The 16,958-nt window shown below is 41.4% G+C and overlaps 1 protein-coding gene across 1 annotated transcript; it reads left to right on the top strand.

Moving 5' to 3' along the window:
- Positions 1-80: 80 nt before the first annotated feature.
- On the top strand, positions 81-1,662 carry LOC125082943 (spermatogenesis-associated protein 31D1-like). Its single transcript, XM_047698872.1, is given in 2 exon segments — positions 81-764; positions 767-1,662. Coding segments are annotated over 2 exon segments (1,368 nt in total). The 5' UTR covers positions 81-292.
- The last annotated feature ends 15,296 nt before the right edge of the window (positions 1,663-16,958 follow it).

Genomic DNA, 16,958 nt, shown 5'->3' with positions numbered 1-16,958 from the left:
GATGAGCGGTCTGATGCTGTTCCTGCAGGCTCTGGAAGATTCTTCCAGAGTAGTCTTCCACAGCTACCTGAGTCTCAGTGCCATCGTGGATGCTCAGGGATCTCTAATAAGAGTCAGATCAGATGGAGTGTGTCAAAAGCATGTATGTGGAGGACCCAGAAATTCTTCTGCTAGAGGACAGTGACCTGGCAAAGTACGACGATGACCTGGAGAAGGATCAGGGACACAACCCCGAGAATGGCCCAAAAGATTATCTGTTGAGTGACCCAGTTAGCTCTTCAGATAATGAAATATGGGGTATGATTCTGAGAAAGAACTTAGGAGCCCAGCAGTGAAAAACTCCAGGGTGTCTGTGGAGACTATGGGTCAGAGACAACTTGAAAATGCCCTGAAGATACATTTACGCAGAAAGTCTGAGGAAATCAGTGAGGGTCAGTTGCCTGGGACTGTATATAAGTCATGGCATACTATGAAGCAGACGTCACTTCTTTCTGAGAAATCCCAGACTGAAATAAAACAGAGAAGTTTGCCACCATCAGAGGTTGAGGACTACACCCTGAATACCTTCCAGGAGCTTCCCTTTGTTGAACCTAGTGCAGAACAGAAGCTGGAAGACCATATTAAAAGGTTTAATAAGAGGGTGACTTGGGGCCTTCCCCCTAGAGTCCTTGAATCCATACAGCACTTTAAATCAAAAGAGTCCACATACTCCCTTGATGGAAGCTTGAAATCTCTCCATGGAGACAAAGCAGGAACAACAAATTCAGCCCCATCCCGGATTGTCCTCTCCCTGCCATCTCAACTGTGGGCAAGGAAGAACATAGAATTCTGAGGCCATCACCCTGTAATATCAACCACCATTTGGAAGAGGATGTTCTGAAAACTAAGGATGGCAGCCAGACTCTTACATCTGTCAGACATGACACCATAGGAAGCAGACGGCCCCCAAGGCTGCCTACAAGGCAAGGTGTGTTCAGACATGAGCCAAAGGGTAAGAGTGCAAATTCCAGTGCTGAAAGAGGAAGGCAACAAGGCATAAAGATGAATAATCCAGAACCTATTCTTGTGCCCACAGAGTCCAGGGAGATATTCAGGCCCAAGGAATTTCATACACATCAATCACAACCTAGCATCTTGACAACCAACAAGCCAGTTAGCTCCCAAATTATACAGGGGAATGAGCATCAAGTCAAAACCACCATCCCACCAAACATACCAATTCTGCATGATCCTAAATCACTGAATCTCAAAGAACAGCTCTTTCATGAGTTAAAGCTTACGCTGGAGGACAGGGAGTGTAGCCAGGCCCAAGCCCCATACACTGACCTGCCCCCTGCCTCAGATCATTTGACTTATAAGGCCTCACTGACTCAGGGTGTCTCCTGTGGGGACACGAGAGTGTCCCAGGTGCTGCATGTCCATCCAGAGGACACAGGAATTACTATGGAACAACAGCAGGAGTCCTGGGTCCCTAAGCATGTCTTAAGGAAGTGCCAGAATAAGAATCCCCCACTGGCTGCAAAGACCATGAGGCCTCTGGGTTCCAAGGCACAAGAGCATGGTGGAGGGGGATGCAGGACTGGGAACATCCCAACGAGAACAGGTTCCCTACTGAAGATGTGGCATCGAAGAAGAGGTTCCCTACTCAGGATGCAGTATTGAAGATAAAACTGGGAAGCTAGCCTTCCCAGACCCTATCACAGAAGGGTCAGCTGCCTCCTGAAAGCCTTTCACAGAAGGGTCTTTTTTTTTTTTTACTGAAAGCCTTTTCAGTAAAAAAAATGAAGGATTTTTTTGCAATGGCTTACTCCTGGGATAAAATGCAAAAGGCAAGAAAACAACAAAAAAACAAAAACAAACAAACAAACAAAGGCAAGAAAGCTCTCAGGAGAAGCATAGTCCCCTATCTGTGGAAAGCAGAGGCCTACTTAACGGTAGAGCTGCCTTTAGTGGGACACCCGAAGCTCAGAAAATCATGACAGCTGTTGGGAAGTTCCAAGAGGAGAGAATGGGGTGTCGGCGTGCAATAGGCAGCAGCTGCCCTCAGCAGCCCATTCCCTCCCCAACCAAGCTGGGGAAAACTCAGCACAAAGCACAAGTGCAGGCACAGGGTATCTGTTCAACTACAGGGTTCTCGCCCGTAAGGAGACAAATACCAGGTCCTGGCCAAGGCCTTCCTGGAAGTAACAGACAGCTCAGAAACAAGGACAGACAGCCCCAGAAAGTTGTGGCATTTAAGGACTAGCTACCACATCCGAAGTATCCCCTCTCCATGCCCCACAGGGAGCCTGCGCCCCACCCAAAAGCCACCTGTGGGCATCAGGCCTCTGGCCACTCTCACGACTCCTGAAGGCATTGTGTGCAGAGATGTGTCTCTACTATTTAGATAGAAAAACCTTCTCCAGAATTTCCAGTGAGAGGGTTTGGGGGGGCATTTCCTACCCCAAATAATTCTTTGTGAGGAATAAATATTTCTCTAATAAAGTGATGTTTGTTCTGTGTACTAACTTGGGAGCATGGGTTTTGGGTAACTCAGTTCAGCTATTACTAATTGCTTCCTTCAGCTTCTAAAAGGTGACCAATCTCCTGGACCTCTTGGGAAATATGTATTATGTGCCCCCAAAAGCCCCCAAATGCCCATTCCCTCTCTGATGAAGTTTGAGGAGATAGGATATCTCTACTGTCCCATGGCTTAGCCTTACTGAAAATGTATAGCAGCTCACACCTCTCCCCTCATTGAATGTTTTACACCCTTTACAACAAGTCTTCTATATCTGAGGACGATCAAAGACAGGTATAGTTTTCGGAAAATAATGATTAAGCCACTGTTTCTTCACTGTTATTGTGTTATAGTAGCTTAATCATTACTTAGAAGTCAGTGATCAGAGGATCCCACAGGTGGATGAACTCCGAATGGGAATGTTTTTGGGGGGTGGGGTGTTGTTCAGGTTGATCTTGGGCTGGTTGGGGTAGGGTTGAAGAATAGCCTAGATGATGCTGAAGAATCTGTCCTGAGAGTCACGTTAAACTTGACACTGAGGTTTCCACTGGAAGTGCTTCCCTTCCCTGGGTGTTTCTTCAGGCTACTGGACTGAGGATGTTTTTTGCAGAAAAAAAGCATCACTTGGCTGTTGTTGGTAGGAATGTTGACAAGGCAGCAACCACCTTCCAGGATAAGATACCCTTAAAGAAATGAAAAGGTGAAAGAGAGACCTTGCTGGTGGAACAAAGTTTATGTCTAATCATCCCCTTCTCAGGACCCTGTCATGCTCCCCTCCTTCCTCAGTCTGATCCAGGCACCACCACTTTGAGGCAGACTGGAATCTGGCACAGCCTACCGATGCCTTATACCAAAAAGGCATGGTTCTGTTCCTTGAGTATGCAAGCAATACCTGCAGGCTGTCAGGCATGGCATCCCTTTTGGGGGAAGGTGATCTTGGTGCCTGCCTTCCATCCACACTCAATGACAATATATAAGATACTGCCTTTACTATGGCTAGGAAGGCGGTATGCCACCTTCAATATTCAAGACCTTAGTGGAGCCATGGTAGCTCTTCCCCAGAAGACGTGCAACTTATGAACCAGAGGTGAGTTCTAGACTGTATACCAGGATACAGATGTTTGGGGGCTTACCATGGAACTCCATGGAATGCTTTTCGGGGGGGGGGGGGGCAAGACGACACACATTTCCACACTTAAAACAGGGCTCTGGAGGGAAGGCAAGTCCACCTCAGACTGGGACTCAAAATGGGGTGAGTGTGCTAGAGAACACCTGAAGTAGTCTTCTGGACAGTCTCAGGACTGCTCAGTGCTAAAACATAAAACCAGATGTCCATGACCTCTCTCACTACCACACTTGTAGCTTCCTTCAGAAAGAATGCAGATTTGATGCTGTGGAGGCCCTGAGGGGGCCAATAGGTGGGAAGGGGCTCCGGGCAGGGAGCCTGAAGAGGTGAGGAGGGGGTACAGGAGGCTCTAACATCTATGCGGACAGACCAGCCAGTAACCCCACCTGCCAGTTCCTACATAATTTCATTTTAGAGTCCATTATGGCCAATGCAGTGCACTTCGTGTCACCCTGTAGAGTTAATTACCGGGAATACTTCTGCCATCAGGAATACTATAGTTTGACATTCTGTCCCTTTGCTTCATGCCCCTGTCCTTCCAGCTTATGTGTCCCTGTTAATTTTTCTATTCCACATCATTCACTTTCCACTTCTTGCCTATCCAGCAAGGCCTTATTCTTCCTTTCCTCGCTGATGGCTTGTCGGGTAACCAACATTTAAAAAGCACCAGTCCAGGGAGGAGGAGTCAAGATGGCGGAGAAGTAGCAGCTGAGACTACTTCAGGTAGCGGGAGATCAGCTAAATAGCTTATCTAAAGACTGCAAACACCTATAAATCCAATGGGAGATTGAAGAGAAGAAGAACAGCAATTCCAGAAACAGAAAATCAACCACTTTCTGCAAGGTAGGACTGGCGGAGAAGTGAATCCAAAGCGACGGGAAGATAGACCGCAGGGGTAGGGGCCGGCTCCCGGCAAGCGGCGGAGCAATGGAGCACAAAATTGGGACTTTTAAAAGTCTGTTCTGCTGAGGGACATCACTCCAGAGGCTTAACTGGGGTGAAGCCCGGACGGGGTCAGCGTGGCCTCAGGTCCCACAGGGTCACAGAAGGATCGAGGGTGTCTGAGTGTCGCAGAGCTTACCAGTATTAGAACAGGGAAACTGGCTACAGAGACAGAGCCGAGGAGTGAGCTCTAAACTCGGGGTTACCTTGAACCGGTCGCAGGCTCGGTCAGCTCGGAGTGTGGCCGGAGGCCAGGGTGACGGGAGTCGTTGGGCGCTGTTCTCTGAGGGCGCACTGAGGAGTGGGGCCCCGGGCTCTCGGCTCCTCCGGGCCAGAGACCGGGAGGCCGCCATCTTCATTCCCATCCTCCGGAACTCTACGGAAAGCGCTCAGGGAACAAAAGCTCCCGAAAGCAAACCTGAGCGGATTACTCATCGCGGCCCCGGGTAAGGGCGGTGCAACTCCGCCTGGGGCAAAGACGCTTGAGAATCACTACAACAGGCCCCTCCCCCAGAAGATCAACGGGAAACCCAGCCAGGAACAAGTTCACCTACCAAGGAGTGCAGTTTCAATACCAAGGAGAGCGGAGGAATTCCAGAGGAGAAGTAAGCAAAGCACGGAACTCATGGCTTTCTCCCCATGATTTTTTAGCCTTGCAATTAATTTAACTTTTTTTTCTTTTTCAAATTTTTTTTCTTTTTCTCTTCTTTGGCTAAATTTTTTAACTTTTACCGTTTTCTTTTTTAACACTTTTTAAATAGTTTATCTAATATATATATATATATATATTTTTCCTTTTCATATTTTTTACCGGTTTTCTTTTTTTAATAGTTTCTTTTTTTTTTCTTTTTTTTTCTGAACCCCTTTTTATCCCCTTTCTCCCCCCTCACGATTTGGGATCTCTTCTGATTTGGCTAAAGCATATTTTCCTGGGGTTGTTGCCACCCTTTTAGTATTTTACTTGCTCCTTCATATACTCTTATCTGGACAAAATGACAAGGCGGAAAAATTCACAACAACAAAAAAAGAACAAGAAGCAGTACCAAAAGCTAGGGACCTAATCAATACAGACATTGGTAATATGTCAGATCTAGAGTTCAGAATGATGATTCTCAAGGTTCTAGCCGGGCTTGAAAAAGGCATGGAAGATATTAAAGCAATCCTCTCGGGAGATATAAAAGCCCTTCTGGAGAAATAAAAGAACTAAAATCTAACCAAGTTGAAATAAAAAAAGCTATTAATGAGGTGCGATCAAAAATGGAGGCTCTCACTGCTAGGATAAATGAGGCAGAAGAAAGAATTAGCGATATAGAAGACCAAATGACAGAGAATAAAGAAGCTGAGCAAAAGAGGGACAAACAGCTACTGGACCACGAGGGGAGAATTCGAGAGATAAGTGACACCATAAGACGAAACAACATTAGAATAATTGGGATTCCAGAAGAAGAGGAAACGGAGAGGGGGGGAGCAGAAGGTATATTGGAGAGAATTATTGGAGAGAATTTCCCCAATATGGCAAAGGGAACAAGCATCAAAATCCAGGAGGCTCAGAGAACCCCCCTCAAAATCAATAAGAATAGGTCCACACCCCGTCACCTAATAGTAAAATTGACAAGTCTTAGTGACAAAGAAAAGATCCTGAAAGCAGCCCGGGAAAAGAAGTCTGTAACGTACAATGGTAAAAATATTAGATTGGCAGCAGACTTATCCACAGAGACCTGGCAGGCCAGAAAGAGCTGGCATGATATATTCAGAGTACTAAATGAGAAAAACATGCAGCCAAGAATACTATATCCAGCTAGGCTATCATTGAAAATAGAAGGAGAGATTAAAAGCTTCCAGGACAAACAAAAACTGAAAGAATTTGCAAATACCAAACCAGCTCTACAGGAAATATTGAAAGGGGTCCTCTAAGCAAAGAGAGACCCTAAAAGTAGTAGATTAGAAAGAAACAGAGACAATATACAATAACAGTCACCTTACAGGCAATACAATGGCACTAAATTCATATCTCTCAATACTTACCCTGAATGTTAATGGGCTAAATGCCCCAATCAAAAGACACAGGGTATCCGAATGGATAAAAAAACAAAACCCATCTATATGTTGCCTACAAGAAACTCATCTTAAAACCGAAGACACCTCCAGGTTTAAAGTGAGGGGGTGGAAAAGAATTTACCATGCTAATGGACATCATAAGAAAGCAGGAGTGGCAATCCTTATATCAGATCAATTAGATTTTAAGCCAAAGACTATAATAAGAGATGAGGAAGGACACTCTATCATACTCAAAGGATCTGTCCAACAAGAAGATCTAACAATTTTAAATATCTATGCCCCTAACGTGGGAGCAGCCAACTATATGAACCAATTAATAACAAAATCAAAGAAACACATCGACAAGAATACAATAATAGTAGAGGATTTTAACACTCCCCTCACTGAAATGGACAGGTCATCCAAGCAAAAGATCAACAAGGAAATCAAGGCCTTAAATGACACACTGGACCAGATGGACATCACAGATATATTCAGAACATTTCATCCCAAAGCAACAGAATACACATTCTTCTCCAGTGCACATGGAACATTCTCCAGAATAGATCACATTCTCGGTCCTAAATCAAGTCTCAACCGGTATCAAAAGATTGGGATCATTCCCTGCATATTTTCAGACCACAATGCTCTAAAGCTAGAACTCAATCACAAGAGGAAATTTGGAAAGAACCCAAATACATGGAGACTAAACAGCATCCTTCTAAAGAATGAATGGGTCAACCAGGAAATTAAAGAAGAATTGAAAAAATTTATGGAAACAAATGATAATGAAAACACAACGGTTCAGAATCTGTGGGACGCAACAAAGGCAGTCCTGAGAGGAAAATATATAGCGGTACAAGCCTTTCTCAAGAAACAAGAAAGGTCTCAGGTACACAACCTAACCCTACACCTAAAGGAGCTGGAGAAAGAACAAGAAAGAAACCCTAAACCCAGCAGGAGAAGAGAAATCATAAAGATTAGAGCAGAAATCAATGAAATAGAAACAAAAAAAACAATAGAACAAATCAACGAAACTCAGAGCTGGTTCTTTGAAAGAATTAATAAGATTGATAAACCCCTGGCCAGACTTATCAAAAAGAAAAGAGAAAGGACCCAAATAAATAAAATCATGAATGAAAGAGGAGAGATCACAACGAACACCAAAGAAATACAGACAATTATAAGAACATACTATGAGCAACTCTACGCCAACAAATTTGACAATCTGGAAGAAATGGATGCATTCCTAGAGACATATAAACTACCACAACTGAACCAGGAAGAAATAGAAAGCCTGAACAGACCCATAAGCAGTAAGGAGATTGAAACAGTCATCAAAATCTCCAAACAAACAAAAGCTCAGGGCCAGACGGCTTCCCGGGGGAATTCTACCAAACATTTAAAGAAGAACTAATTCCTATTCTCCTGAAACTGTTCCAAAAAATAGAAATGGAAGGAAAACTTCCAAACTCATTTTATGAGGCCAGCATCACCTTGATCCCAAAACCAGACGAGGATCCCATCAAAAAAGAGAACTACAGACCAATATCCTTGATGAACACAGATGCAAAAATTCTCGCCAAAATACTAGCCAATAGGATTCAACAGTACATTAAAAGGATTATTCACCACGACCAAGTGGGATTTACTCCAGGGCTGCAAGGTTGGTTCAACATCCGCAAATCAATCAATGTGATACAACACATTAATAAAAGAAAGAACAAGAACCATATGATACTCTCCATAGATGCTCAAGAAGCATTTGACAAAGTACAGCATCCCTTCCTGATCAAAACTCTTCAAAGTGTAGGGATAGACGGCACATACCTCAATATTATCAAAGCCATCTACGAAAAACCCACCGCAAATATCATTCTCAATGGAGAAAAACTGAAAGCTTTTCCGCTAAGGTCAGGAACACGGCAGGGATGTCCGTTATCACCACTGCTATTCAACATAGTACTAGAAGTCCTAGCCTCAGCAATCAGACAACAAAAGGAAATTAAAGGCATCCAAATCGGCAAAGAAGAAGTCAAACTATCACTCTTCGCAGATGATATGATACTATATGTGGAAAACCCAAAATACTCCACTCCAAAACTGCTAGAACTTGTACAGGAATTCAGTAAAGTTTCAGGATATAAAATCAATGCACAGAAATCAGTCGCTTTTCTCTACACTAACAAGAAGACAGAAGAAAGAGAAATTAAGGAGTCCATCCCATTTACAATTGCACCCAAAACTATAAAATACCTAGGAATAAACCTAACCAAAGAGACTAAGAATCTATACTCAGAAAACTCTAAAGTACTCATGAAAGAAATTGAGGAAGACACAAAGAAATGGAAAAATATTCCATGCTCCTGGATTGGAAGAATAAATATTGTGAAAATGTCTATGCTACCTAAAGCAATCTACACATTTAATGCAATTCCTATCAAAGTGCCATCCATTTTTTTCAAGGAAATGGAACAAATAATCCTAAAATTTATATGGAACCAGAAAAGACCTCGAATAGCCAAAGGAATATTGAAAAAGAAAGCCAAAGTTGGTGGCATCACAATTCCAGACTTCAAGCTCTATTACAAAGCTGTCATCATCAAGACAGCATGGTACTGGCACAAAAACAGACACATAGATCAATGGAACAGAATAGAGAGCCCAGAAATGGACCCTCAACTCTATGGTCAACTCATCTTCGACAAAGCAGGAAAGAATGTCCAATGGAAAAAAGACAGCCTCTTCAATAAATGGTGTTGGGAAAATTGGACAGCCACATGCAGAAAAATGAAATTGGATCATTTCCTTACACCACACATGAAAATAGACTCAAAATGGATGAAGGATCTCAATGTGAGAAAGGAATCCATCAAAATCCTCGAGGAGAACACAGGCAGCAACCTCTTCGACCTCAGCCCCAGCAACATCTTCCTAGGAACATCACCAAAGGCAAGGGAAGCAAGGGCAAAAATGAACTTTTGGGATTTTATCAAGATCAAAAGCTTTTGCACAGCAAAGGAAACAGTGAACAAAACCAAAAGACAACTGACAGAATGGGAGAAGATATTTGCAAATGACATATCAGATAAAGGGCTAGTGTCCAAAATCTATAAAGAACTTAGCAAACTCAACACCCAAAGAACAAATAATCCAATCAAGAAATGGGCAGAGGACATGAACAGACATTTCTGCAAAGAAGACATCCAGATGGCCAACAGACACTGAAAAAGTGCTCCATATCACTCGGCATCAGGGAAATACAAATCAAAACCACCATGAGATATCACCTCACTCCAGTCAGAATGGCTAAAATGAACAAGTCAGGAAATGACAGATGCTGGCGAGGATGCGGAGAAAGGGGAACCCTCCTACACTGTTGGTGGGAATGCAAGCTGGTGCAACCACTCTGGAAAATAGCATGGAGGTTCCTCAAAATGTTGAAAATAGAACTACCCTATGACCCTGCAATTGCACTGCTGGGTCTTTACCCTAAAGATACAAACGTAGTGATCCGAAGGGGCACGTGCACCCGAATATTTATAGCAGCAATGTCTACAATAGCCAAACTATGGAAAGAACCTAGATGTCCATCTACAGATGAATGGATAAAGAAGATGTGGTATATATACACAATGGAATACTATGCAGCCATCAAAAGAAATGAAATCTTGCCATTTGCGACGACGTGGATGGAACTAGAGGGTATCATGCTTAGCGAAATAAGTCAATCGGAGAAAGACAACTATCATATGATCTCCCTGATATGAGGGAGAGGAGATGCAACATGGGGGTTGAGGGGGTAGGAGAAGAGTAAATGAAACAAGATGGGATTGGGAGGGAGACAAACCATAAGTGACTCTTAATCTCACAAAACAAACTGAGGGTTGATGTGGGGAGGGGTTTGGGAGAGGGGGTTGGGGTTATGGATATTGGGGAGGGTATGTGCTATGGTGAGTGCTGTGAAGTGTGTAAACCTGGCGATTCGCAGACCTGTACCCCTGGGGATAAAAATATATGTTTATAAAGCTGTAAAAAAAAAAAGAAAAGAAAAGAAAAAAGAAAGGATGAATACCCAAGTTTTGTAGCAACATGGACGGGACTGGAAGAGATTATGCTGAGTGAAATAAGTCAAGCAGAGAGAGTCAATTATCATATGGTTTCACTTATTTGTGGAGCATAACAAATAGCATGGAGGACAAGGGGAGATGGAGAGGAGAAGGGAGTTGAGGGAAATTGGAAGGGGAGGTGAACCATGAGAGACTATGGACTCTGAAAAACGATCTGAGTATTTTGAAGGGGTGGGGGGTGGGAGGTTGGGGGCACCAGGTGGTGGGTATTGTAGAGGGCACGGATTGAATTGAGCACTGGGTGTGGTGCAAAAATAATGAATACTGTTATGCTGAAAAAAATAAAAAATTAAAAAAAAAAGGTGCTGGCAAATCAATTCACACTGCAAAACCCAGGAGAGAAGCAACCTGGTGGCACCAGAGAAAAAGGAAATTAGGTGTTCCATGTTAGTAAACAATGTTGATGTTGAATTTTTGTTCTTTTTTGTTTGTTTTATATTGCATATAATTTCTAAAATCTTTTTTTTTTTTTTTGAGTGGGGTGCTCTTTGCCAAATTTGTAAAACCTTGTTGAAATGTTAGCATGTTTCAAATGTGCAGAGAAGATCCCACGTTTCTTGCATTGGACAGAACTTGAGACAACTGTTTTCAAGTTGGCATTGCACACATCTGAGGTTGGGGTATGGTGGAGGCAGTAGCTTCTGGAATCAAAGCCAGAAGTCTCAAATGTTGGGTTAAATTTATTTTTTAAATGTATTTGAAAATAAAGTTGTAGAAAAGTTGCATAGATTGAAAAGCCATAGGTGGTAAAGCCATATACCCTTTATCCAGATTAACCTATTAAGATTTTGACCTGTTTACAATTTCTCTCTACTTTCCTCCTTCCCCTTCTCTCTCTATAGGAAGACATATATATATGCCTATGAAAACTATGCATACATTCTTGAATATTTGAGAATACATTTCATGCATCATGCACTTTCTCCCTGAATATTTCATAGTGTATTTCTTGTTAAAAAGAATATTCTCTGACAGCACAGTAATCTCCTTTGGTAAATTTCACATTGATGTAAAACTTTTAACCATTGCCCCACTCAAATTCCATTTTTATCAATTCATCAACTAATGTCCTCTGTGTGTGTGTGTGTGTGTGTGTGTGTGTGTTTGTGTAAACCTCCTTACAGGATTTAGGCTAGAATCACATACTACATCCAGTTGCTGTGTATCATTAGTTTCCTTTCACTGGGATCAGTTTCTCAGCCTCTTTTAGAACAAGGCTAGGTTTGAAAAATCTATTCGATGTGCCATATTTATAACCCCTTCTCACCTGGAAATTTTTTTGGGTGGAACTTCTCTTGCTCAGACTTTGAAGTATGTTCATATAGTTGTGAGTCCTAGGGGCCTATTTAAAAACAATTCCAGAAATTCAAAGATATGTGGAGGGATTTTTCTTAACGGACTTACGTCCTGCAGTCACGGGAGGGTATGTGAAGTGGGCCGCCTAGAAGTGTACTTTCCTTTGGGAGAGACAATGGTGAAGCTGTGGACGCAGGTTAAGAGAGGAAAAGAAGGCTGTCATTACTGGCAAACCCTCCTCATATGGGAGGGAAAGGATTGGGTGTCTTGGGCTAAGACTGATTCATCAGGGAGGGAATGTAGGCAAGTCAAGTAAGGAAATGATACAGGGCTTAATTTCAACTGTTTATAATCTAAATAATGAAGCCGTAATGGTTTCAACTATTAAATGACTAGGTAGCATGGGGAGAAGAAATAAATACATAGAACCATCAACAAAAATGACATTATCATTTAAAATTGGTAGAGATGATAATAAGGCATTTTGGTGAAAAGGTAAGGTAGAAGGTATGTGGGAAAAACACGTTTCATGGAAGAAATAAACATAGGTGTCATTCAAAAAACTGAAAGGTATTGCTAGGTATAGTTATAGTTGTGCTCATTAGACATTATGATGAGGAGCTCACTTCCTAAATCAAGGTGAGTTTGGTCTGCTGTGATGTAGCACCCTTGCTCTGTAAAATAAAGGAACCTTTAAAAATGTTGGGAGGAAAGGGGGACTTGACAGAGAGGAAAGAGGGAGCATCAGGGAGAGACACTATACGTGTGGAAGAGAACCTATAGGGCGTGAATAGCCTAAGATGGATTTGGGGAAATGAAAGAATTACTAAAGGTTTTTAAGTTTTTTTTCTCAGTTCCATGGATATGTTGTGCCCTTGTCTCCCTCTTTGTCAAGCTTTTTGTTCCTTGGTACAGGCTATTCTGCTTTCTCATGCTTTTCAGTGAACCTTTTGAATACTTTTGAGGAGCTATGGGGAGGGGCTGCTGTTGAATCTATTTCTGGCTTCATACAGGTTAAAATGCTTGAGGGAGAGCTGCAGCTGAAGGCAGAGTAGATCTTGAGAATGTAAATCCCGGGGTAGAGCAAACCTTCAGAGATGAATTGAGGTCCAAAGTGAGATCACCAAGCAGTGAGAAGGGTCTCAGGTAATATCAGGGTAACAGGGGACTGAGAACATTTCACTAAGGTAAATATATGATATGTGACTAGGTGGAGCAGGAAGGTAGGCTGGAGGCATCTAACAGGCCAGGAAGGATGGACATATCTGCGGGGCTGGATAGTAGGGGAAGGGTTGCATATGAGTTTCTCTCTCCTGTGCTGTCTCCTCCCCAACACTCAGGAATCTTTGGTGTCTGAACTAAAGCCCTGTGATGTGGGCCTGGAACTCTAGTCTAGCGCATGGATTCTCCTGCCTGAGGCAGGAGTGCATTTGCAATGATGTGAATCATCTTTGTCTGAGAAGCCTAACTGCACCATGGCTGAACTCCAATTATACTTGCTCAGTCTTCCCATCCTTGCCTTCCTGGGTCGGGTGGGGCTCCTCCTCCTGGTGCTGTGCTACCGAAAGAGGAAACTGTGTTTACCAGTATTTTGGAAATAGAAATTCAATCAGGTAGGTAAAGCCCCTCAGAGATACTAAATCTTTCTTTCCAAATAGATGAATTCAAAACAACTTCCAAATGATGCTTTTGCTGAATCTTACAAATACTAAGTAGTTTGTTTTTTTATTCTATTCTATTTTATTTTATGAGTCTCTATGCTTAGTGTAGAGCCCAAGACAGGGCTTGAACTCATGACCCTGAGATTAAGACCTGAGCTGAGACCAAGAGCCAGATGCTTAACCAATTGAGCCACCAAAGCACCCCTTCAGTTGTATTTTAATTCTCATTTGGTTTAAAATATTTCTTTTCTTTTGAGTCTTTCTTGGCCTGTGAATTAGTAGTGTGTCATTGAATCTAATCTAAATAAGTTGGGATTTCCAGCTATCTTTCTATAATTGATTCCTAGTTTAGGTCTATTATGTTCTGAAAACATACTGTGTGTGATTTCTATTTTATATTTGTTAAGGTGTGTTTTGTGGCCTTGAATATGGTCCATCTTAGTGAATGTTCCCTGTGAGCTTGAGAAGTATGTGTATTCTGTGGTTGGATGAGGTATTCTATAAATGTCAATTAGAGCAAGTTGATTGAGGATGTTGTTTGAGGCAACTATATCTTTACTGGTTTTCTGCCTGCTGAATCTGCCAATTTCTGATAAGGGCTGTTGAAATCTCCAGCAATAACAGTGGATTCATCCATTTTTTCTTGCAATTGTACCAGTTTTTGCCTCACATATTTTGAGACTATGTTGTTACATGTGTACCTGTTAAAGAGTGTTCTGTCTTCTTGGAGGATTGACCTCTTTGTTGTTGTGTAATGCTCTTCTTTTACCCTTGATAATTTTCCTTGTTGTGAAGTTTGCTTTGTCCAAAAGTAATAGAGTGACTCCTGTTTTCTTTTCATTAGTGTTAGCATGGTACATTTTTCTCTGTCCCTTTGCTTTTAATCTATCTGTATCTTTGTATTTAATGTGGGTATTTTATAGACAACATATAATTGGGTCTTGTTTTTTGTTTTGTTTTGTTTTTAATCTGCTCTGACAGTCTCCTCTTTTAATTGGTGAATTTAGACCACTTCCATTGAGTGATTTTTAAATATAGTTGGATTAAAATCTCTCCCTTGTCCATACTATTTGCTATTCATTATACCTATCCTTCCCCTCTTTCTCTGTTTTTTTTTTTTTTCTGGTTTTAAACAAGCATTATATATAATTCTGTTGTCTCGCTTTTGTTAGTCTATCAATTATTGTGTTTAAAAATATTTTAGTGGTTGTCCTAGATTTTGTAATATACATTTACAACAACTCTAAGCCCACTTTCATATAATGTTATATCACTTCATAAATAGTGCAGGAGTCTCCAATTCCTCCTGTCCCTTGTAACATTGATGCCATTCATTTCACTTATCCACATACTATAATCTCCCAACACATTATCATTATAATTATTAGGTCAAATGAGAATAAGATGAATGAAAGTTTTATTTGACCTTCATTCATTCCTTCTCTTCCTTTCCTTTATGTAGGTCTGAGTTATTTCCCTTCTTGCCAAAGAACTTCTTTTAACATTTATGCAGGGCAGGTCTGTTGGTGATGAATTCCCTGTTTTATTTGTCTAAGTTTTTATTTCTCTTTTACTTTTGCAGGATAATATCAATAGATATAAAATTTTGGATTGGGGGTTGTTTCTTTCAACACTCCAATCTCTTACTTTCATGGTTTATGATAATAGGTCATGATTCTTATGGTTTTTTTCCTCTAGAAGTAGTGTTTCTATTTCCCCTCTGGATTCTTTCAAAGTTTATCTTTTGTTTTCCTACAGTTTGAATATGATATGTCCAGGTATAGACTTTTTAGTACTTCCCTGCTTGGTATACTCTGAATTTTCACAGTGTATCATGAATCTGTTATTAATCTTGGAAAATATTTGGCCATTAATACCTCAAACATTTTTTTCTGTTCTTCTTCTGGTATTCCAATTACATGTATATTACACAGTTTGAAACTCAATTCTTAGATATTCTAGATTTTAGGATTAAGAAAATTCTTTTTCTCTTTGTATTTCAGTTTGGCAAGTTTCTACTGACATTTATGCAGACTCATATATCTTCCCTTGACTGTATGCAACCTACAGATAATTCAATCAAAGGCTTTGTTCATTTGTCATATTGCTTTTGTTTTCTAACATTTCCTTTGATTCTTTTGTAGAATTTCCTTCTCTCGGCTTACATGCATCATCTGCTTTCCTCTGTCGTCTACCTTTTCCATTAGAGCCCTTAACATAATAATCATGGTTACTTTAGCTTCCACATATGAGAATTCTGAAATGTGTCATTTCTGAATCTGTACACCTGATGCTTGGTTTGTCTTAACAGTTTGCTTTTTCCTGCCTTTTAGCATGTCTTGTAATTTTTCTTTGAAAGCCAAACATGATGTACTGGGTAATCGGAACTGAAATAAAGAGACCGTTAATGTGAAGTCTTATGTTAATCCGGTTAGGTGTTGGGGTGTGTTTAATATTTACTGTAGCTATACATATCAGAGGCTGCCGTTTCCTCTAGTATCCTTGTTTTTGTCTCCCTAGTGTCTTTAGGTTTCCCTAAATCTCCCTAAATAAAACCTATACCTTGCAGCTCTTTTTAGCTGTGACCCTGTTCCTACACCAGAGCTGTCAATACTGTAGTAAGATGTGAGTGGAGGGGATATGATTAATCATTTGTCTTTTAATGATGGCCTTATGTTCCTGGATTGTGGTGTTCACTAGTGTTTCAGAGATTTTTGTTTTGTTTTGTTCCACTCTTTGGATGAGAGAGGAAACCTAGAGGTAGCTGCTGTAGTTCGGTAATTTACCTTCTCCCATGGGGCATAATGCTGTGGTAGGCTTTTCCCCTCTGAGTAGGCTTCTGTTATGGAAAACACTCTGGGAATATTTCACAATGTTTTCAAAATGGTTACCTATCTCCCTAACCCTACGCTTCCTGGCCAGAAAAGCCATCAAGCATTTGGGGGGTGTGTAGCTCTTTATTATGAGAACAAGGTTGGGTTCCTGGTAATAAAACCCATATAAGTGGGGGGCTCCCATCAGATTGTGACTCCAGGAATTTCTCACTCTCATGCTAGGCCATATGCATCCTCCAGCAATTTGTCAAAGTGTCTAAGTGTTCCTACCAGGAGAGGAGTGTTGAGCCTCCAGTGCTTTCTGTTTCAGGTAAGCTAATCTAAGGTATGATTTTCTGCATTGATACTCTCTGGAGATTTGAGGTAGTGGTTTGTCACTATCGTTCCAAGAAAAGTCATTGATTTTTAGTCTGTTCAGTTTTTCAGTCTGTT

Source organism: Lutra lutra, chromosome 13, assembly GCF_902655055.1.
Source record: "Lutra lutra chromosome 13, mLutLut1.2, whole genome shotgun sequence".
NCBI classification, from domain to species: domain Eukaryota; kingdom Metazoa; phylum Chordata; class Mammalia; order Carnivora; family Mustelidae; genus Lutra; species Lutra lutra.
Note: the sequence above shows the minus strand (reverse complement) of the source record. Positions and strands in the feature narration are given on the sequence as shown.